The sequence below is a fragment of the Antechinus flavipes genome, chromosome 4, assembly GCF_016432865.1.
Source record: "Antechinus flavipes isolate AdamAnt ecotype Samford, QLD, Australia chromosome 4, AdamAnt_v2, whole genome shotgun sequence".
Lineage (NCBI taxonomy): Eukaryota > Metazoa > Chordata > Mammalia > Dasyuromorphia > Dasyuridae > Antechinus > Antechinus flavipes.
Window position 1 is genome coordinate 85,117,501 of NC_067401.1, and position 24,921 is coordinate 85,142,421.

General features: G+C 33.2%; 1 protein-coding gene across 1 annotated transcript in view; it reads right to left on the bottom strand.

The window, feature by feature from the left end:
• The window catches only part of CATSPERE (catsper channel auxiliary subunit epsilon), a 202,841-nt gene that overhangs the window by 66,473 nt on the left and 111,447 nt on the right, over positions 1-24,921 (bottom strand). Inside the window, 1 exon segment of the mRNA XM_051996564.1 lies at positions 2,508-2,947. Coding sequence (XP_051852524.1) covers positions 2,508-2,947 — 440 coding nt within the window.

Here is a 24,921-nt window from a genome sequence, read left to right on the forward strand (position 1 = left end):
TTACCTTCCTTTTTTTCTCTCTCGTGTTTTTTCCCTTTTATTCTGATTTTTCTCTCCCAACATAATTCATAAGGAAATATGTAAAAAACATGAATGTACATATAGAATCAAAAACAACCCAAAATGTGTTTTTTACATGTAACTGGGGAAAATAAAAATAAAAAAAAATTTTTTTAAAGAAAGCTATTAGGGCAGCTAAGTGGCACAGTGGATAGAGTACCAGCACTTAAGTCAGGAGGACCTGAGTTCAAATCTGGTATCAGACACTTAACACTTCCTAGCTGTGTGACCCTGGGCAAGTCACTTAACCTACTTAGCCTCGACAAATAAATAAATAAATAATAGGAAAAAAAGAAAGCTATTAGAACTATATCCTAAAATTCACTACTCTGTGAACTCTTTGATTCTGTCATCACACTATTAGTTATATGCTTCATATAACTTCAAATGCTTCAAATGGATCATATGGACAAAAATATCCATAGCTGTACTTTTTGTGAAATGTAATGCAAGGAAGAGGGTGCCTATTATTTCAGGAAGAATTATGTCATATGAATGTAGTGAATTATTATTGTGATTCCATAAGAAATGACAAAACAAATACAGAAAAACCTGAGAAGACTTGTATGAACTTATGCAGAATAAAGTGAGCAAAACAGAGACAACTTATATGATGATTATGGTATTGCAATGAAAAACAGATTAGAAAGATCTAGTAATTCTGATCAATGACATAACCAACCACAATCTTGAAAAGTGATGTTATAGTAGGCTACTCACCTCTTGTGAGGTAATTGACTAGAAGCACAAAATGAGATGTACTCTTTTAGACATGTCCAATGTGCACAATTATTTTACTTTGTTTTTCTGTTACGAGAGGATTTTTTTTTTTAAATTAGGTGATGGGGATATTGGGACAGAGAGTGAGATAAAGGATAGTGAAGCATAAAGAAAAGATAGGCCACCTTCATTTCTATGATTTTTCCATGGGGTCCCTATATTTTTCAATATCTAACAGCCCAGATGGTAACAATCCTTTTAGTTTTTTTGTTTGATAAATGATAAATCTTTCCAAAATGCTAATTCTCTCATCCTAAAAGTCTTCATACTGGAATGTTTATCTCTGGAACCTATCAACAACAACATGCCTTGCTTCCTGCTGGTACTTCTGCAGCTCTTGTGCATGCACTCCTATAACATTGCCAGGCTTTGGGCCTGTGCAGTCTCTGTGGATTCCCTGTGCCCAGCCAATGAAGTGGTTGATATGAAGCACTCAACACTAAGTTCATTTCTGGATGTGGCATCATCTATGGATAAATTTCTAACTTTCTGGAAGGTCATGGGCTCTCTAAAACTATCACATCATTTTACTTAAACTTTTCATATATATATATATATATGTTCTATTTTGTATTACAAGTTACAAAGGTCCATTCCTTCAAAGGAAGGGCCTTGCACTGGCTTTATATTACTTCTAGGAACAAATACAAATTCTTCCAATTGTCAATTAAGCCCTTTGCAACCCACACAATCTACACATCCAGGATTGTCACTATATCTCTTTATGTACTTTATGGTCAAGCTAAATTGGACTTTTTGTGCACAAGCAAGAGAATTTCTGGCTTAAGCTTCTTTCCAGAGGACATTGCCCAGGCTCTATTTTGAATTTCCAGACATTGTTCCTAAAAATTCAAAGGTCACATCTGCAGAATTAAGGTGAGGAAAATTAAAGCTTTAGCTAGTAGGGAGATGTTGATATCTTTCTCCTTTTGTCACTTGTTTCCTGACCTGGTTTTTTTTTTTCTCTTTTTTTTCTGTAAAATTCTGTTTTTCTATGCTGCGTCACATTTTATATATTTCCTGAAAGTGATGCTTTGGGTTTTCTGACTTTTTTTTAAAATAGAGATGAGTCTACACCCTGAACTTTGATAGAAAAACTACACTGTCATATCTACAGTATCAAAAATATATTTATATTGTAAATAAAACCTTTCTCTATGTGTTGATTTGCTAATGGGCAGCAATACCTATTTAATAATCCCCAGAAAAACTTTATCACAGCAATATGGGTGGGAAGAAGAGAGAAGAAGCTGTGAGGAATTTGAGGAAGGATGAAAAGATCTGAAAGAGTTGCTGTGGTGAGGGGATAGTGAATTGATAATATAAAAGAGGTACCTTGCACAGTGAGGGCCCACATGAAATTATGTAAAATAAACTTAAAATGGACCTAGCACTATTTTGTGACTTTTCTCCAGCTTTGTTTAATAGCATATAAGTCAAAGTAAAGATAGTAGATGAATATCACAGTTAGGTATGATGCTTCCCACAATATTATGAAATTTGTTGAGTAAATGGAAAAAAAAACAACTTTCTCAAGCTATTCATATACATAAATATATACATATATATGATATGATTTTAAAAACTATTAAATGATAATATTAAATCACATTTTTCTAGTTGAAGAATATGAGGATAGACATTTGAAAGATTTGAATTTAACTTACCAGATTTTTAGTGCAGATTCCCAAGGCTGTTTCATAGTCAACATTTCTCTCCTGCTTTAATATTTCTGGTCCATTCATTTCCACAATAGAATATACACCATAATTCTCAGGATAGACTATTTGCGACCAAAATGTCAGTTCATCTCTCTTGTCCATACGTATATCACGTAAATAAATACTGCTCTCAAACAACAAATATGGACAACTAATCACTTCTGTATAAATTGAACTATATAACTCCAACATTAATGGATATTCTGACACTTTTGCTAAACCGTAATTAAGATTTGTAAGAAATATTTCCCCATCAGTGTTAATTAAAATTACTGTATTCTCATTTTCATTAACCCATTTATGTAGCAGTGATACATCTGTAACATCAATTTTGAAATAAAGCATAATATTGTTGTACATTTTTATCAAACCATTTCCAAAGTAATCTGAAAAAAAGAGAGAAAATAAGTTAGAATTTCTCTAGCTGATACTTTCCTTGTAAGTGCATGTCTTTTTAAAAGTAGTTCTTTGAATTATAGAGAAATAAAGGTTTTTTCCTGTTTCCCATCTTCAGTATTTCTTTTACATCCTCAACATGTTTAGTCTCATTATTAATGCATTAATAGAAACAACTCATTATTCCTTCTTCCCCCTTTGTGATTTTATTTGGGGTTTTCTTGGCAAAAATATGAACATTTGCCATTTCCTATTCCAGCTCATTTTACAGATGAGGAAACTGAGGCAAACAGGGTTAAGTAATTTGCCTAGGGTCACATGGGTAGTAAGTATTTAAGGCCAGATTTGAACTCAGGAAGATGAGTTTTCCTCTCTTCAAGTCCACTGCTCTCTCAATTGTACCACTTAGCTGCCCTATAACCACAATAATACTGTTAAAAGATGGATCATTTTTTCAAGTCACTTTTCTATTCAGTTCTGGCCTTAAGGTATTGCTACCCTGCAAACTGATACACACATACATCGTGTTTGTCACATGTGGCCTATATGTATGTATGTGATATATACATGCATAGCCTCCACAGATATGCACAAATGTCTAGAAATGTATATGTGCACAGACAAAAGTATATTTATATATCCAATGTATGCCTCTGCATACACACATGTACATACATTCATATATTCATGCATATAATTTTGGAACAGCTCTTTATCTGTGTCTATTTTAGATTGAGTGCTTCAGTAAATTATGTAATTATATATACAATATCTTCTGAAAATAGTAGTATCATCTTGGCAAACCTAACATCTATCTAGGATTCATTTTCCTTTTGGTTCCTTTGCTAGTATGTCTGACATGATGGTAGCAAGAATCCCTTCATATGAATAAACGGATGGCTGTCAAATAGTTATCTTTGTTACATTTTTGGAAGAATTTTCTATGATTTTAACATAAGATGAGAATCCTTATTGGAGGAAACCTTTTAAAATGAGGTTTTTGTTTACCAAATCCAGCAAGGTTTTTTTTTTTTCATTCAATAACAAATCTAATCATCTTATCCAGAACAATGGAAAAGCAACCAATACACGAGGATATCATTTTTTAAAATAGAAAAATGTAGCAAAACAAAAAGACCAAACACATCAATACTGATTGCAAAACAAAAAAAATTATATCCAATAAAGGGGCTTTGAGGAAAAAAAATTTAAAGTAATTGGAAACTAAACAAAAGTCTAAGATATTGGTGTATGAAAGAACAAAATTGAAGAAAAAATGGAAAATTTCATGAAATAAAATAGCAATATTGAGACAACCATACTAATACCTAGGGGCCACTTAATGCAAATTTTTAGAGGAAAACTTATATGTCTAAATATTTTAGACTAATAAAAGAGAGAACAAATCAATGAACTGGGATCACAACTAAAAAGCTAAAAGCTCAAATGATAACTAAAAGACCCCAATGTTAAGTAAGATTGTAGGATTGCTGAAAATTAAAGAGATTAATAAAATCAAAAGTAAAACCCCCACATGGCATTGAATTGATAAAGATATAGTTTCTTTTTGAAAAAATAATTTAAAATCTATCAATTTGATTAAAAAAAAAAGGAAAACCAATTTTTGGAAGCAAAAATGAAAAAAAAATTATAATTGGAAAAGAAATAAAGGAAATTATTGGGAATTATTTTGCCTAATTATATATTTATATATTGATGATTTAGATGAAGTTGTGAATGCTTGAAAAATAGATACTAAATTTTGGGAAGTTATATTTTAAGTTTGAAACTATTTCCCTGTCTCCCTCTCTCCCCACCCATTTCATTCTTCATTATTTCATGCAAGTCTTTTCATGTTTTTTCTAAAATTCTTACAGCACAGTAGTATTCCATCACAATCATATGCCACAACTTGTTTAGCTATTTCCCAGTTGATGGGCATCCCCTCAATTTCCAGTTCCTCGCCACCACAAAGACAGTTGCTATAGATATTTTAAAACATGTAAATTCTTTCCTTTTTTCACTGATATTAGAAAGCAAACCAAATAGTGGTAAGGATAGTGGTAAGGAAAGATCAAAGGGTATATATGAGTTGTTAACTCTTTGGGTATAATTCCAGATTGCTATCCAAATCGGTTAGATCAGTTCATAGTTGCACCAACAATTTATTAGTGTCCTAGTTTTTCCATATCCCTTCCAATATCTGTCATTTTCCTTATCATTTTAGCCAATCTTATAGGTGTGAAATGATATCTCAAAGCTGTTTTAATGTGTACTTCTCTAATCAATAATAATCCAGAGCATATTCTCCCGATGACTATGACTATACATAGCTTTGACTTCATTGAAAAACTGCTTATTCATATACTTTGATCATGTATCAGTGGGGAATGATTGATATTCTTATAAATTTGACAAAGATCTTCTGAGTATTTGAGATATGAGACCATTATCCAAAAAACTGTCTATAAAATCTCTAATTTTTTGCTTTCCCCCTAAACTCAGCTAATTGGTTTTATTTGTACATTTTTTAATGTAATCAAAATTATGCATTTTATATCTCATATTTCCTAGCATTCATTCATGATTTTTCTATCTATAAGACTGATACATAATATGGTCCATGTTCTTTTTTTTTTCTGGATGCCCACTATGTAGATTTATTTGTTTTTTGGGTTTTTTTTGTTACACTTGCTTCCTTTTTGCTTCTCATAATTTTTAAATAGTAATAGTAATAATACACAAAAAGTCATTGTAATATGTGTAAAAATATGCAGAAAGTAAAAGGACATTTATAAGAAAATATAAACAGTGCAGTTTTGAAAGAAATATATAGAATGTGCTATATTCTTTTTAAAATTATAGCTTTTTATTTATAAAACATATGCATGTGTAATTTTTTCAACATTGACCTTTGCAAAACTTTCTGGTCCAAATTTTCCTCTCCTTCCCCCCCCCCCCCCAAGATGGCAGGTAGTTCAATACATGTTAAATATGTTAAAATATATGTTAAATCCAATATATGTATATATGTTTATATAGTTATCTTGCTGCACAAGAAAAATTAGATTTAGAAAGAAAAAAAATCTAAGAAGGAAAACATAAATGCAAGCAAAAAATAACAGAAAGAGTGAAAATGCTATGTTGTGGTCCACACCCAGTTCCCATGGTTTTCTCTCTGGGTGTAGATGGCTCTCTTTATCACTGAACAAGTGGAACTGGTTTGAAACAACTCTTTGTTGAAGAGAGCCATGTCTATCAGAATTGATTATCATATACTCTTGTTGTTGCCGTGTATAATGATCTCCTAGTTCTGCTCATTTCACTTAGCATAAGTTCATATAAGTTTCTCCAGGCCTCTCTGAAATCATATTGTAAGGTCATTCCTTACAGAACAATAATATTCCATAACATTCATATACCATAATTTATTCAGCCATTCTCCAATTGATGGGCATACATTCAGTTTTCAGTTTCTAGCCACTACAAATCAAATGAAGGTGACCTACCTGTACCTGATCTAAAACTATATTATAAAGCAGCGGTCACCAAGACCATTTAGTATTGGCTAAGAAATAAACTAGTTGATCAGTGAAATAGATGAGGTTCACAGGACAAAATAGTCAATAACTTTAATAATCTAGTGTTTGACAAACCCAAAGACCCCAGCTTTGGGGATAAGAATTCACTATTTGACAAAAACTGCTGGGAAATTTGGAAATTAATATGGGAGAAACGAGGCATTTACCCACACTTAACACCATACACCAAGATTAGGTCAAAATGGGTTCATGATCTAAGCATTAAAAAGGAGATTATAAATAAATTATAAGAACATAGAATAGTTTATCTCTCAGACCTGTGAAGAGAAAGGAATTTGTGACCAAAGAACTAGAGATCATTATTGATCACAAAATAGAAAATTTTGATTGTATCAAGTTAAAAAAGCTTTTGTACAAACAAAACTAATGCAGACAAGATTAGAAGGGATGCAATAAACTGGGAAAACATTTTTTACAGTCAAAGGTTCTGATAAAGGCCTCATTTCCAAAATATATAAAGAACTGATTCCAATTTATAAAATATCAAGCCATTCTTCAATTGATGAATGGTCAAAGGATATGAACAGATAATTTTTGGATGAAGGAATTAAAACCATTTCTAGCCATATGAAAAGATGCTCCAAGCCATTATTAATCAGAGAAATGCAAATTAAAACAACCACCACACACCTCTCAGATTCGCTAGGATGACAGGAAAAGGTAATGCTGAATGTTGGAGGGGATATGGGAAAACTGGGACACTGATACATTGTTGGTGGAATTGTGAATGTATCCAGCCATTCTGTAGAGCAATTTTGAACTATGCTGAAAAATTTATCAAACTGTGCATACCCTTTGATCCAGCAGTTTTACTACAGGGCTCATATCACAAAGAGATGTTAAAGAAGGGAAAGGGACCTGTATGTGCAAAAGTGTTTGTGGCAGCTCTTTTTGTAGTGGCCAGAAACTTGAAACTGAGTGGATGCCCATCAATTGGAGAATAGCTGAATAAATTGTGGCATATGAATATTATGGAATATTATTGTTCTGTAAGAAATGACCAGCAGGAGGATTTCAGAAAGGCCTGGAGAAACTTACATGAACTGATGCTGAGTGAAATGAGCAGGACCAGGAGATCATTATATACTTCAACAACAATACTCTATGATGATCAATTCTAATATATGTGGCTCTCTTCAACAATGAGGTGAATCAAATCAGTTCCATTTGTTCAATAATGAAGAGAATCAGCTATACCCAGTGAAAGAACTCTGGGAATTGAATGAGAACCACAACATAGCATTTCGACTCCCTCTGTTTTTGTCCGCTTGCATTTTCGATTTCCTTCTCAGGTTAATTTTACTTTATTTCTAAGTCTGATTTTTCTTGTGCAGCAAAATAACTGTATGGATATGAATACCTATATTGTATTTAACATATATTTTAACATATTTAACATGTAATGGTCTACCTGCCATCTGGGGAAGGGAGTGGGGGTAAGTAGAGGGAAAGTTGGAATAGAAGGTTTTGCAAGGGTCAATGCTGAAAAATTACCCATGCATATATCTTGTAAATAAAAAGATATAATAAATAAATAAAATGATAGTTTCAACAGAAAAAAAAGATCTCTTTGGGATATAAGCCCAATAGAAACATTGCTAGTCAAAGGGTATTCATAGTTTGATAACTTTTTGAGCATAGTTCCAAATTGCTCTCCAGAATGGTATGTATCATTGTATCAATGTTCCAATTTTCTCACATCCTCTCCAACATTTGTTATTATCTTTTCCTGTCATCTTAGACAATCTGAGAGGTGTATAGTAGTATCTTAGAGTTGTCTTAATTTGCATTTCTCTGATCAATAGTGATTTGGAGCACCTTTTTATATGACTGCAAACAGTTTGAATTTCTTCATCTGAAAGTTGTCGGTTCATATCCTTGGACCATTTATCAATTAGAGAATGGCTTGATTTCTTATAAATTTGGGTCAAGTATATATTTTGGAAATGAGGCCTTTATCAGAACCTTTTAATGTAAAAATGTTTTCCCAGCTTATTGCTTCCCTTCTAATCTTGTTTGCATTACTTTTGCTTGTACAAAAACTTTTTAACTTAATATAATCCAAATTATCCATTTTATGATCAATAATGATCTCTAATTAATTCTTCTTTGGTCATAAATTCCTTCCTCCTCCAGAGGTCTGATGTAAACTATCATATATTCTTCTAATTTATAATATCATTCTTTATCCTAGATCATAAAGCATTTTGACTTTATCTTGGTATATGGTGTTAAATGTGTCTCAATGCCTAGTTTCTGCCATACTATTTTCTAATTTTCCCAGTAGTTTTTGTCAAATAGTGAATTCTTATCCCTAAAGCTGGGGTCTTTGAGTTTGTCAAACACTAGATTGCTATATTCATTGACTATTTTGTCCTGTGAACCTAACCTATTCCACTGATCAACTAGTCTATTTCTTAGCCAGTACCAAATGGTTTTGATGACTGCTGCTATATAGTTTTAGATCTGGTACATCTAGGCCATCTTCATTTGATTTTTTTTTTCATTATTTCCCCTGAAATTCTTGATCTTTTGTTTTTCCAGATGAATTTTATTTTTCTTTTCTAGGTCATTAAAATAATTTTTGGGAATCTGATTGCTATAGCACTAAATAAATAGTTTAGGTAATATTGTCATCTTTATTATATTTGCTCAACCTATCTAAGAGCATTTGATATTTTTCCAATAGTTTAGATCTGACTTTATTTGTGTGGAAAGCATTTTGTTCTTTTGTTCATGTAGTTAGTTTCCCTTGGCAGATAGATTCCGAAATATTTCATCCTATCAACAGTTATTTTAAATGGAATTTCTCTTTGTCTCTCTTGCTGTTGGATTTTGTTAGTGATGATGTATGCAAATTTATTTTGTATCCTGCAATTTTGCTAAAGTTGTGGATTTTTTCTAATAACTTTTTAGTTGATTCTCTGAGATTCTCTACTATTATATCATCTGCAAAGAGTGATAATTTGGTTTCCTCATTTCCTATTCTAATTCCTTTAATCTCTTTTTCATCTCTTATTGCCAAAGCTAGCATTTCTAATACAATATCGAATAGTAATGGTGATAGTGGGCAATCTTGTTTCACCCCTGATCTTATTGGGAATGGTTCCAGATTATCCCCATTACATAAGATGCTTACTGGTGGTTTTACATAGATGCTACTGACTATTTTAAGGAAAAGTCCATTTATTCCTATATTCTCCAGTGTTTTTAATAGGAATGGGTATTGGATTTTTACCAAATGCTTTTTCTGCATCTATTGAGATAATTATATAATTTTTGTTAATTTGGTTATTGATATAATCAATTATGCTAATAGTTTTCCTAAAATTGAACCAGCCCTGCATTCCTGGTATAAATCCTATTTGATCATGGTGTATTTTCCTGGGGATGATTTTCTGTAATCTCTTTGCTAATATTTTATTTAAGATTTTTGCATCAATATTCATTAGGGAGATTGGTTTATAATTTTCTTTCTTTGTTTTCATCCTACATGGTTTAGGTATTAGTACCATGTCTGTGTCATAAAAGGAATTTGGTAGGAGTCCTTCATTCCCTATTTTTTCAAATAGTTTATCTAGTATTGAAGTTAATTGTTCTTTAAATGTTTGGTAGAATTCACATGTAAATCCATCTGGTCCTGGGGATTTTTACTTAGGGAGTTAATTAATAGCTTGTTCTATTTCTTTTTCTGAAATAGGGACTATTTAAGCAATTTACTTCCCCCTCTGTTAATGTGGACAATCTATACTTTTGTAGGTATTGCTCCATTTCACTTAGGTTATCAAATTTATTGGCATAAAGTTGGGCAATGTAACTCCTAATTATCGCTTGAATTTTCTCTTCATTGGTGGAAAGTTTTCCCTTTTCATTTTAAAAGACTAACAATTTGATTTTTCTCTTTCCTTTTCCAAATCAAATTTACTAAAGGTTTATCTATTTGGTTGGTTTTTTCATAAAAATAAGTTTTATTTATTAATCCAAAATTTTTTTTTACTTTCAATTTTATTAATCTCTCCTTTTATTTTTAGAATTTCAAGTTTGGTAATTGATTGGGGGATTTTTAATTTGATCCTTTTCTAGATTTTTTAGTTGCAAGACCAATTCACTGATCTTCTCTTTCTCTACAGGTAAGCATCTGGAGATATAAAATTTCTCTATTACCACTTTGGCTGCATCCCACAAATTTTGGTATGTTGTCTCATTATTGTCATTCTCTTGGATGAAATTTTTTATTGTGTCTATGATGTGCTGTTTCACCCAATCATTCTTTTTGTTGAATGTAGTTTTTATTGCATCATGATCTGAAAAAAATGCATTTACTATTTCTGTTTTTCTGCATTTGATTTTGAAGTCCTTATGTCCTAATATATGGTAAATTTTTGTATAAGTTCCACGAACTACCAAGAAAAAAGTGTACTCCTTTCTATCTCCATTCAATTTTCTCCAAAGATCTATCATATCTAGTTTTTCTAATATTCTATTTACCCCTTTAATTTCCTTCTTATTTATTTTGTGGTTTGATTTATCTAGTTCTGAGAGAGCAAGGGTGAAATCTCCCACTATTATAGTTTTGCTGTCTCTTTCTTCTTGCAGTTCTCTTAACTTCTCCTTTAGGACTTTAGATGCCATACCACTTGGTGCATATATATTTAGTATTGATATCTATGGTACCCTTTAGCAAGATATAGTTTCCTTCCTTATCTCAGATTAATTTTTGCTTTTGCTTGATCTGAGATCAGGATTCCTGCTTTTTTTTTTTTTTTAACTTCACCTGAAGCATAATAGATTCTGCTCTAGCCTTTTACTTTTACACTGTATGTATCACACTGCTTTAAATGTGTTTTCTATAAACAACATATTGTAGGATTCTGACTTTTAAACTAGTCTGCTATCTGCCTCTGCTTTATGGGAGAGTTCACCCCATTCACATTTACAGTTAAAAATATTAATTCTGTATTTCCTGACATTTTATTATCCCCAGATTATACTTTTCTCTTTCTTTTTCCCCTTTCCCTCCTCCCCCGTATTTAACTTTTGAGCACCACTTGCTTCAAACAGCCCTCACCCTTTAGAGCCCCTCCCCTTTTCTTATTCCTCCCCCTACTATTTCTGTTTTCACTTCTATTTAGCCTACTCTTTTGCTTGTCTCCTTTCCCCTCCCACTTTTCAGTAAAGTGAGAGAAGCTTCTCTGTAAACCAAATATGTGTAATATTTTCTCTTTGAGCCAAATATGATGAGAGTAAGATTCACATAATATTCATCACCATCCCTTCTTTCCCTCAAATGTAATGATTTCCTTTGCCTCTTCCTGAGAAGTAATTTCCCTCATTTTACTTCTACTTTTCCCTTTTTCTAGTACAATCCCTTTTCCCCCTTTAGTTTCTTTTTAATATTATGACAGTAAAATCAAATTATACATGCATTATGTGTACCCATAACAGAAATACAGTTTTCAAGAGTTCTTTTTACCTTTTTATGCTTCTGTTGAGTCCTATATTTGGAGGTCAAATTTTTTGTTTAGCTCTGGTCTTTTTATCAGAAATAAATGGAATTCACCTGTTTCATTGAGTGCTCATCTTCTTCTCTGGAAGAAAATGCTCAGTTTAGCAAGGTAGTTTATTCTTGGCTGCATTCCAAGTTCCTTTGCCTTTCAGAATATCAGATTCCAGGCCCTTCAATCCTTTAATGTGGAAAATGCTAGATCCTGGGTAATCCTTATTGTGGCTCCTTGATATTTGAATTTTTTTTTTCTGGATGCTTGTAATATTTTTTTCTTTGTCTGATAGATCTGAAATTTAGCCACAATATTCCTTGGACTTTTAATTTTGGGGGTCTCTTTCAGAAAGTATTCAGTGAATTCTTTCAATGGCTATTTTGCCTTGTGATTCTATGATATCAGGGCATTTCTCTTTGATGATTTCCTGAAAAACAGTGTCTATGCTCTTTTTTTTATCATGTATTTCAGGGAGCCAAATAATCCTTAGATTGTCTTACCTAGATCTATTTTCCTGGTAGTTGTTTTCCCAAGTAGATATTTTACTTTTTTTTTCCTATTTTTTCATTAAAAAAAAATTTCCTTGATTTTCATCCAGTCTCATCCAGTCATTTATTTCCATTTGTCCAATTCTGATTTTTAGTAAATTATTTTCTTTATTTACTTTGTACAAATGAGTTTTTAAATAAAGTGCTTTGTTCTATGGATTTTTTCCATTTCACAAATTCTGTTTTTTAAAGGAGTTATTTTCTTTTTTTCACTTCACAAATTCTGTTTTCCTGAGAGTTGTTTATCTTTTCCATTTCACAAATTCTGTTTTTTAGGGAGTTGTTTTCTTTTTTCATTTTGTCAAATCTATCTTTTAATGAGTTATATGCCTTTTCCAAACCTTCTTGCAAAGTTTTCCTTTCCTTTCCCCATTTTTCTTCTGTTTTTCGAGATCCTTTTTAATTTCTTCTAGGAGAGCCTTGTGTGATAGGGATCAGGTTATATCACCCTTTGGGGTTTCATCTGGAGACGATCTGCTTTTAGTCTCCACAGGGTTTGAAATCTGCTCTATTCTTTCACCATAGAAACTATCTATGGTTAGACTTCTCTTTTGTCTTTTTTCTCATTTAAAAAAAAATTAAGGTCTTCTTTTTAGGGCAAGGGAGATTTCCTAAGCTGTTCTACAAGTGGCAGTGGAGCAGCAGTGGTTGCACTGGGATCATGCTAACTCACTCCCAGTGCTGGGTACATGTGGCCAGGTCCTGTGAGACTCCAGGGCTTTGGGGTTCACTATTTACCTTTTGTGTTTGTGTTGGATGTTTAAAAACTTCTCTGCTGACTTACAGGCTTGAAATCAGGGCAGAGTAGCCAACACTGTGGTAGAATATTTCCCATAAATTCTCCAACACAAGGAGTCTGCACTACCCCGCCCTGGGTCTGCACAGTGTATACTGACATCCTGTGCCTGGCCACCACCCTCCATGCCCAATCAAAACAGACCTTTTCTGGCGATCTTCAAAATTATCTTCTGCTGGTAATGTGTTGCACTCCCAATATGCGTGAATTCTGACAGTCTAGAACTAATTCAAAGGCTGTATTTGCTAATTAGTTGAGGGTCCTGGGAGAAAATCAGAAAGAAGCATGTGTCCTCTCTGCTATTTTGGCTCCTCCCAATCCATGTTCTTCTAAAATACTTTTATCTCCCTTTCTATAAATGTAGCCATTTTGACCGTATCTTGATAAATAATGTAAGATATTGGTCTATCCCTAATTTCTGCCAAAGTGCTTTGAGTTTTTTTTAACCACATGGTGTATTACCCCTAAAGCTTTAGTCTTTACATTTGCCAAATATAAGATTACTATAATCATTTGCTACTGTGTATTGTGTGTATAATCTGTTCCACTGATTGATCTTTCTATACTTAGCCAGTATCAAATAGTTTTGATAATTGCCACCTTATAGTACAGTTTTGGTAATTCTAAACCTCTTTCCTTTACATTTTCCTCATTAATTCTTTAGAAAATTCTTGACATTCTATGATATTTTGTTCATGCAAATGAATTTTTTTATATTTGTAGCTTAATAAAATTTTTTTGGTAATTAGGATAGCATTTCATTTTGTTAGTTTAGGTAAAATTGTCATTTTTAATATATTGGCTTTGCCCATCCACGAACAATATATTTCTAATTACTTAAATCTGATTTGCACAAACATTTTAATTTACATAAATTAAAATAAATTATGTTCCTGTCATTCTTAGGTTTGTCTTAGCAAATATAACTCCCAGTATTTTATGCAATCCATGGTTATTTTAGATGAGGTATTTTTTACTGTCTCTTTTTGCTGGGTTTTGTTGATAATACATAGAAATGCTAATGATTTATGTGGGTTTTATTTTATATCCTGCTTCTTTGCTAAAATTCTTCCAACTAGATTTTTAGTTCCAAATATATCAGCATATTGTCTGCAAAAAAGGGATCGGTTTATTACCTCATTACCCATTCTAATTCTTCAACTTTGCTTTCTTCATTTTTTCTTTTGTCTTCATTTCTAGCACAATATTGAATATTTGTGATAATGAACATCCTTGTTTTATTCCTAATCTTATTGGGAAGGCTTTTAGCTTATTCCCACTACAAATAATGCCTGCTGGTGATTATTGGCAGATGGTTCTTATAATTCTAAGGAAAAATACATTTATATCTATGCTTTCAAATCTTTTTTAATGGGAATGAGTTGTAATTTGTGAAAAGTTTTTCCTGCAATTATTGATAAAATCATGATTTTTATTATTTTTTTTAATGATATAATGAATTATGTTACTAATTTTTCTCTGTATTCTTGAAATAAGCCCTCTTGGTTTGCAATGTATACTCTTTGTGATATATTGTCATCTCCTAGCAAGTGTTTATTTTTGTATCCATATTAGTGAAATTGTTTTATAATTTTTTGTCCTTCCTGATATAGGAAATCAGCACCATATTTGTTTCATAGAAGGAATTTGGGGAGACTCCTTTTGTTTATTATTACAAATAATTTATTTAGCCATAGAATCAGTTGGTTTTAAAATGTCTGACAAAATTCTATTGTAAATCCATCTGATCCAGATGCTTTTTTCTTAGAAGGCTCATTTATGGTCTATTCAATCACCTTTTCTAAAATAGTTTATTTGAATAATTCTATTATCTGTTAATTTAGACAGCTTATAATTTTGTAAGTATTCTTTCATTTGACTTACATTGTTAAGTAGCATATAATTGGGCAAAATAACTCCCAATAAGAACTTTGATTTCATTTTCACCACTGGTATATTCATCCTTTCCATTTTTGATACTAGATATTTGGTTTAATTTTCTATCTTTTTAAAAGTCAATCATCAATGATGTATTACTTTTTCATATTTTTAATGGTTTTTTTGCATTTAATTTTATTAATCTCATCTTTAATTTTTAGCATTTCAAATGTGGTATTTAATTGGGGATTTTAAGTTTGTTCTTTTCCTTCTTTTTAAAAATTGCATTCGTTGTTGGAGGGGATGCGGGAAAACTGGGACACTAATGCATTGTTGGTGGAGTTGTGAACGAATCCAACCATTCTGGAGAGCAATCTGGAATTATGCCCAAAAAATTATCAAATTGTGCATACCCTTTGATCCAGCAGTGTTTCTACTGGGCTTATATCCCAAAGAAATACTAAAGAAGGGAAAGGGACCTGTATGTGCCAAAATGTTTGTAGCAGCCCTATTTGTAGTGGCTAGAAACTGGAAAATGAATGGATGCCCATCAATTGGAGAATGGCTGGGTAAATTGTGGTATATGAATGTTATGGAATATTATTGTTCTGTAAGAAATGACCAGCAGGATGAATACAGAGAGGACTGGCGAGACTTACATGAACTGATGCTAAGTGAAATGAGCAGAACCAGGAGATCATTATACACTTCGACAACGATATTGTATGAGGACATATTTTGATGGAAGTGGATTTCTTTGACAAAGAGACCTGAGTTTCAATTGATAAATGACAGACAAAAGCAGCTACACCCAAAGAAAGAACACTGGGAAACGAATGTGAACTATCTGCATTTTTGTTTTTCTTCCCGGGTTATTTATACCTTCTGAATTCAATTCTCCCTATGCAACAAGAGAACTGTTCGGTTCTGCAAACATATATTGTATCTAGGATATACTGCAACATATCCAACATATAAAGGACTGCTTGCCATCTAGGGGAGGGGGTGGAGGGAGGGAGGGGAAAAAAATTGGAACAGAAACGAGTGCAAAGGATAATGTTGTAAAAAAAAAAATTACCCTGGCATGGATTCTGTCAATATAAAGTAATTATTAAATAAAATTTTTTTTAAAAATTGCATTCGTTATTTGCCTTTTCCTGTTTTATTTAATATGAGCAGTTAAGAGATAGAAAAAAAATTTCCAATTACTATTTTTTGCTATATCTCAAAGGTTTTGATATGTTGGTTCATTATTGTCATTCTCTAACAAAATTATTGTTTTTATGACATGCTTTAATCTACTTATTTTTGGAGTATTCTTGTCCAATTAATTTTTAAACTGTGGTTTCACAGAACCTTATTAAATTTTGTCACGTGATCTGAAAAGAATGTATTTAATATGCTTTTTCTGCATTTAAATGTAGTTTTTGTGCCCTTACATATGATCAGTTTTTGCAAATGCACTATCACTGAGAAAAAGATGTTTTTTTTTTCTAGTCCTATTCAGTTCTCTCCAGATAGCTATTGTATCTAGCTTATATAAAAGGCTATTCATCTATTTGACTTCTTATTTTTTTGGCTAGATTTATTTAGTTCTGAGAAGGATAGTTTGAAACCTCCCACTATTATACTTTTGTTGTCTTTCTGCTTTTCTATTAAAAAAATCTGGATGCTACAGTATTTGTTGAAAATAGGTTTTATATAGATTAGTTCATAATCCATGTCACCTTTTATCATATATAGCTTCCCTTTTTATCTATTTTAAACTTATTTTAGCTTTCACTTTGTCTGAGATGATTGCTACCCATACTTTTTTTTTTTTGCATCAACTAAAGTATAATACATTCTACTTTAGTGTTTTATTTTTACTGTTTGTATTTATGTTTTTTAAATGTATAAAACATATTGGTGGATTTGAGTTTTTAATTCATTCTGCTGTTTCCATTTTATGGGTGAGTTAATACCATTCACATTCAAAATTTTGATGCTTCCTTCCTATTTTCCCTCACTGTTTGTAATGTTCTCTTGGTTCGGTTTTCTTGGGGTCTCTGAGAGCAGCCTTCATTTCAGTTCAGTAATCACCACAAGAGTAGCCAGGTGTTAAAGTCCAAATCCTTTATTATCTTTTTCAAAGTCTTGTCTCCTTTCCTGAGGCCTGGTTAGCTTTCTTAGAGGCCTATATCTCTCTCCTTGGTTCCAAGAGCATGAGCTCCTGCCTGTCTTTTCTGCTCTCTGGATCTCTCTGAATCAACCTATCTGAGGCTCCTAGCTTATGTGCTCTACACTGAGTATAAATCAATCATTATATCACTAGGATACCATTATTTGTTGTAGGATTAAATCAATCATACTCAACCATGCTAAACTAGATAACCATTGTATCCTCAATTGCACTTAGTACCTTGTAAGCATCTTTTGTTTCAAGTTCAGAGTTCTGGCCCATAACATCTCCCGCTTTCTTTTGTTTTTAGAACATAGTGGGTCATGCTCTCCCTGACTTCTCAAGGAGGTGAGAACCTCCAAAAAGGAGATGATCATGCCCACCCTGACATCTCAGGAAAGGAAATGAAAACGCCAAAGGGAAATGGGAAATCAAATTAGATGAGTGAGTTTTTCTAAAGAGTCTCACTTGAAACAGGTATGCATAATATCAATATGGAAAGTATTACACATAATTACATAAATTACATAAGCACATAGTAACACAGGCTAGTAGTGATGTAACAAATAACATGAATCAACATAAGGAATTATACATGTCTATAAGTCCTAGAAATAGTCCAAAACCAATCTATTATCCATTACTTCATGTGTGTAGGGAATCCAATGAGTTCTGCAATTTCTGAAGTCCTGCAATAGTCTCATCATGTGTTAGAGAATCCAATGATTCCTGCAGATTTTGAAGTCGTGTGTCGGTCTTATCTTGTCTCAGGGAATCCAATGATTCCTGCTGGTGTTAAAATTCTGCAACAGTCTTATCAACAATTTTTCAACTCAGGAAATCCAGTGATTTCTGTTGGTGTTGAAGTTCTGTAACAATCTCATCATCAGCCATGCTCTTTCAGTGTCAGATGTTTCTTAGGTCTTCTCCTTGGTTTTGAGATTTTTTCCTCTTTTTTGGTATCTCTCCAGGTGCTCATTGGCACCCATCTGATTCCTTCTTTTGTAGAAATAAAAGCAAACCCTTTGTCCCAAGCAGTTAACCTATCTAGTCCCTTCTATTTACCACTTTCTCTCCACATCACCTGGCAATTATCTAAAGGTAGTATAGCTGCTCACACTGGACACTGCCCTTCCGTTGGGTTAAAAAAAACTTATATTCTCCCCAATTGTAATCCTTTTCTCCCATCTGATTGCTTTTTGGGATGATTGATCATATAATCCCTTTCTGCCATCTGATTGCTTTTGGGCTGATTGTCATATCAGAATATTGAGCTTCTAAAGACTCTCTGGGTGTAAACTCAGCTGCCATCATGCCCCACCCGTTTTTTGTTTGAAGTTTTGGATCTCGATCCTGCCTCTCATTTCCCTGCATCAGTTTACCTTCTGAGGTCCAGTGGAAGCCTCAGTGGAAGTCATTTTGGACATAGGGTTTTAGGTCTTCTCTTACCCTGTCTTCTCTAACTCTATGCCTACACTGGGATTTCAGATGCCCAACTTTTCCACACTGAAAACATCGATGAGTTTCTCGAAGTCCCTTGCCAAGAGGGACCCTGCTTCCCATATTTTGCATCATAGCCTGGGTATAATAAGCATTTGTGCCCACTATGGCACAGCGTCTTATCATTTCCTCTAAAGAAACATCTTTGTGTAGTACCCATATAATTCTTCTGCAAACCTCATTAGCATTTTCCTTAGCCAGTTGTCTTATAATTTTTGTAGCTGCATTTTTTCCAATGGTTCTTGTGACAGCTGTTTGCAAATATCCCACAAAATCAGCAAAAAGTTCATTGGGACCTTGCTCTATTTTTGTGAAGGCTTCCCCTCCATCTTTTCCTGGGAGGGAGCCCCATGCTTTGATTGCAGCAGCAGCAATTTGCTCATATGCTGCTATGGGGTAATTAATCTGTGCTGAATTGTCTGCATATTGACCTTCACCTACTAGTTGGTCAAAGGTGATTTGTATATTAACTCCAGTTTGCCTATTTCATGGGCTTGTATCCTGTATAGTTCATTATACTCCAAAAGCCACAAGTTTATTCCAGGTTCTAAACATGTCCTTGCTATAGATTTCCAATCACTAGGGGTTAAGATTTCATAAGCCAGATTCTCTAATATCATCTTAACATAAGACGATGTAGACCCAAAAAGAGTGTCTTTTTTAAATTTTTGATTTTTTTCCAGATCAAAAGGAGTGTATCTTCTCTTTGTTTACCTGGAGTCAAATTCTTCAATCATAGGGTACACTTCTGTTTTAAAATCAGATATATCTTGTCCTTTATTTTTAGCTTTAATTGATGCTTTTTGTAGTATTGTCAGCTTCATAGGTGATGCTGATTGTGTCACTGCCCCTTCCTCTCCTCCTTCTCCTTTCACACATGAAGGATTAATTGAGGGAGCTAGGTCAGGGGATAGGGAATGCCCTAATGGCTCTGCTGTGAAGCACCACACTCAGAATTGTATTTAACTCCATTCTTATCTGATTCTTCATCCTTTTCACCTAGTTTATCTGGATCCTACCCCTCCTGTTCTTTCTTCTTTTTTTTAATTCTAATACTTATACAATTTCTTAAAGCCAGTTGTATTAAGTTTTATGTATAAAGTGTTTCTTTGGAAATTGATTCAGGTCCATTATCATTGTAGTATTCACATAGTTGATCTATTAATTTCCACTCGTCTAGATCTAATTCCTTTTCCTTAGAGAACCAAGGAGATGTGTACTGTACTGTTTCTAAAAGTTCAATGATCTGTTCCCAAGTCACAATCAAACCTTGGTTTTTTATAAGTTTAACCAAGCTTTCGACAAATTTTCTTTGTGGAGAAATCTCCTTTCTAAACATTTGTCCCATTTTTAACTGGAATACTACTTTAGCCCTTTACAAAGTTCCCTTCTTGTACTCATCCTAATTTCTGGGTCATAGATGAAGGTTCTTGGTCCCTGTTCAGATGCCAAAATGTAAAGTTCTCTTGATTTGGTTTTCTTGGAGTCTCTGAGAACAGCCTTCATTTCAGTTCAGTAATCACCACAAGAGTAGCCAGGTGTTAAGTCCAAATCCTTTATTATCTCTTTCAAAGTTTTGTCTTCTTTCCTGAGGCCTGGTTAGCTTTCTTAGAGGCCTATATCTCTCTCCTTGGTTCCAAGAACATGAGTTTCCGCCTATCTTCTCTGCCCTCTGAATCTCTCCAAATCAACCTAGCTGAGGCTCTTGGCTTATATGCTCTATACTGGGTATAAACCAATCATTATATCACTAGGAAACCATTATTTGTTGCAGGATTAAATCAATCATACTGAACCATGCTAAACTAGATAACATTGTCTCCTCAATTCCACTTAGTACCTTGTAAGCTTCCTTTGTTTCAAGTTCAGAGTTCTGACCCATAACAACTGTTTACCTTCTTCTCCCTCTCTTTTTAACATATCCATTCTCAAACATTGAATTTACTTCAGACAATTGACTTCCTAATTTGCAGCCCTTTTTAGAATCCCAAGGTCCCTTCTCTGTCTCCTTGCCCTTCTATTAATCTACTCATTCTTCTAAGAGTCCTTCCTTTATCCTTTTCTCTCACTTTCCCATTTCTCTTTAAGTTAAAACTTTTATACCCTTCTAAAATATATGTGCTATTCCTTCTTTATTCCAGTACTGATGAGAGTAAGGTTGATATTATTCCTTCACCCCTTCTTGCTCTCCACTATAACAGTTCTTCCAGTCACATTGTTTATTTGAAATAACTCTATGTACTTCTTTCTATTCAAGTTTTTAGAAACATCCCATCATACTCAACTCAACCTCTATGTATGTTCTTTAAAACTACCCTGGTAATGATAACATTCTTAAAAATTACAGATTAATATGTTCCCATGTAAAAACTAAAGATTTTGGCCTTATCAAGTTCTTTATAATTGGTCTTTAATGTTTAATCTCTTGTGTTTCTCCTCATTCTTATAGGTCAGATTTTGCATTCAATTCTGATCTTTTCCTCCCAAACATTTGATTTAATTTATTAAATATCTGGGTTTTTTTTTTTCTATGCATAATTACATTCAACTTTATTGGGTAAGTTATACTTGGTTACAAATCCAGCACCTCTGTTTTTCAAAATATGTTCCATGTTGCTAAATCTTGTGTTATCTTGACTGTAGCTCAACAGTTTTTAATTTTAATTTTTCAATTGTTTCCAGATGCTTTTCTAGTTATTTTGTTTTGGACCTGGGAGTTTTAAAACTTAGCTATAATGTTCCTGTGGATTTTCAGCTTGGGATCTCTTTCAGATGATGATTGGTGATTTATTCCAATTTATATTTTACTCTCTAGCTCTAGAACTTCTGGGGAAGGTAAAGTCAAGATAGTGGAAGAGAAGCCAGGAAGTTGTCCGAGCTCTCCCCACTTTCCTTTGGAAACAATGCTAAATCAACCTTCTAAACAGATTCGGGAGTGCCAGAATCCACAAAAGTTTAGAATGAAACAATTTTCCAGCTTAAGATATCTTGGAAGGATTTCAGGAAAGGTCTCACTTGGATAAAAGGGGAGGGCAGTGGCTCAGCACAGTCACTGTTTGGGGAATCTAGTGGGAAGCTTTTAGTCAAAGCAAAGACCAGTAATGAAGGTCTTCTATCCTACCTCAGAGGGCCAGCAGCTCAACAGGTTGACTATGAGACTTCCAATCCAAGTTCAGAAAGCAAATTGCAAGCCCTTGAATCCTGGCACAATAGGCCAGACTAGTCCAGACCAATTCAGTACAATGAGAAAGTCATCAGTATCTCTTGACCTCAGCACTTAAAGGCAGAAAGAGGCTTCTGTCCCCCTGCAAAAGATGCTTGGAACAGTCTCTACTGTGCCTTAGGTACAGAACTCAACTTCTAAAAATGGGCAAAAAAATCACAAAGAGCTCTGATCATAGAAAGCCACTATGTTGAAAGAGAAGATCAGAACACAAATCCAGAAAAGAACAGTCATGGCAAAACACCTACATGTTAAGTCTCAAAGGGATGTACAAATTGGTATCGAGTTTAAAAGATTCTCTTGGAAGAGCTCAAAAATCATTTTAAAAATTAAATGAAAGGTAGAAGAAAAATTGGGAAAAGAAATGAGAACTATACAGGAGAATTATGAGGGAAAAGCCAACAGCTTGGAAGAGAAAGTACAAAAATATACTGAAGAAAACAGCTCCTTAAAAATAGATTTGGCAAAATGGAAAAGAAGGTTAAAAAAAACTAACTAGAGAAAACAATACATTAAAAATTAAAATTGGGGTCTTGTGATAAAGAGAGCCATCTGCACCCAGAGAATGGACTGTAGGAACTAACTGTACAACAGTGTTTTCACTTTTTTTTGTTGTTGTTTGCTTGCATTTTGTTTTCTTTCTCATTTTTTTCCTTTTAAATCTGATTTTTCTTGTGCATATGATAATTATGGAAAAAATTGCAAATGTTTAATGTTTGGTGGATTGCTTACTGTCTAGAAAAGGGGGTAAAAAAAAGGGAGGGAGAAAAAAATCTGGAACACAGAGTTTTGCAAGGGCAAATGTAGAAAATTATCTCTGCTTATGTTTTCAAAATAAAAAGGTTTTAAAAAGAAAAAATAGAATTGGAAAAATAAATGACTTAAGAAGACATCAAAAATCAGAACAAAAAATGAAAAAAACAGAAAAATATGAGGAATGTTTTTCCTCATTGGAAAAACAACCAACCTGGAAAATAAATCCCAGAGAAATCATTTAAGAATAATTAAACTATCTGAAAACCATGATTAAAAAAAAAAAAAGAGCTTGGACAACATTTTTCAAGAAACCACAGAGGAAAACTGCCTAATCAGTTATCAAAGGATAAAACAGTTGTTGAAAAAAATCCAGTGATCATCTCCTGAAGGACTCCAAAATGAAAACTCCAAGTAATCTTGTTGTTAAATTTCAGAATTATCAGCTCAAGGAAAAAATACTGCAAGCAGTCAAACAATTAAAATATTATTAAGAAATCACAGTTAGGATTACCCAGGACTTAGCAGTTTCTACATTAAAGCATTGGAGGACCTAGAATAAGATATTCTAGAAAGCAAAGGAGCTTGACTACCACCAAGATTATCCAGTAAAACAGGAAAGGAAACAAAAATAATGTTATTTAAAGGTTAAACTTTTACGTCCCTACATGGGAAGTTGGAACTTTTGGTAACTGTATCTTTGTTAGTTAGGGCAGTCAGATGGGGTATACATAGATGGCATAAGTTTACTGTGATGTGATGTCATAAAAAAAGAAATTCAGGAGTAGAAAAGGGATTGTACTTAGAGAAGAAATGAGAGGTAAATTCAGGTAAATTAGATCACATGAAAGAGCACAAAAGACCTATTACAGTAGAGAGAAAGAAGGTAAAAGGATAAGCATTGTCTGAAGCTTAATCTTATGAGATTTGGCTCAAAGAAAGAATATCATACATACTTAGTTTGGTATAGAAATTTGTCTCACCCTAAAGGAAAGTAGGAGGGAAAAAGAGAAAGAAAAGGGAAGAGAAGGCTGATTGTAGAAGGGGAAAAGGGCAGGAAAGGGGCAAGAAAAGGGTGGGGGATGAGAAAAGAGAGGTCAGATTGGGGTACGTGAGAGTCAGAAGCAAAACATTGGTAAGGAGGAAAGGGGTGAAAGGAGAGAGAAAGTATAAATGGGAAAAATAGGATGAAGGGAAATACAGAGTTAGTAATCATAACTGTGAATGTGAATGGGATGAACTCTCCCATAAAATGGAAGCAGATAGTAGAGTGGATTCAAAGCCAGAATCCTATGATATGTTGTTTATAAAAAATACAATTGAAGCAGAGAGATACACAGAGAATAAAGGGAAAAGGACAGAAAAGAATATATTATGTTTCAGCTGAAGTAAAAAACAAATAGTAGGAATATTGAACCGAAGCTCAAAGCAAAAGCAAAAAATAGACCTAATTAAAAGAGATAAGGAAATTACAGCTTGCTAATAAAGGGTACCATAGATAATAAAGTAATAACAATACTAAACATATATGTACCAAGTGATATAGCATCCAAATTCTTAAGAGAAGTTAAGTGAATTGTAGGAAGAAATAGAGAACAAAACCATACTAGTGGGTGATCTCCTTCTCTCAGAAATAGATAAATCTAACCACAAAATAAGACAAGGAGATAATTTTTTAGAAAAGTTAGATATGATAGACTTCTGGAGATGAATGAATGGAGAAAGAAAAGAATATCCCTTTTTGTTGGTGATAAATGGCATCTACACTAAAACTGACCATATATTAGGGCATTAAAACCTAAATGCAGAAATATTAAATGCATTCTTTTCAGATCATGATGCAATAAAAATTATGTTAATAAAGGGTCATGGAAAAATAGATAAAAAATTAATTGGAAGCCAAATAATCTAAGGAATGGACTGGTCAAACAAGAAATGATAGAAACAATAAATAATTTCATCCTAGAGAATCACAATAATGAGACAATAAATAAAAAATTATGGT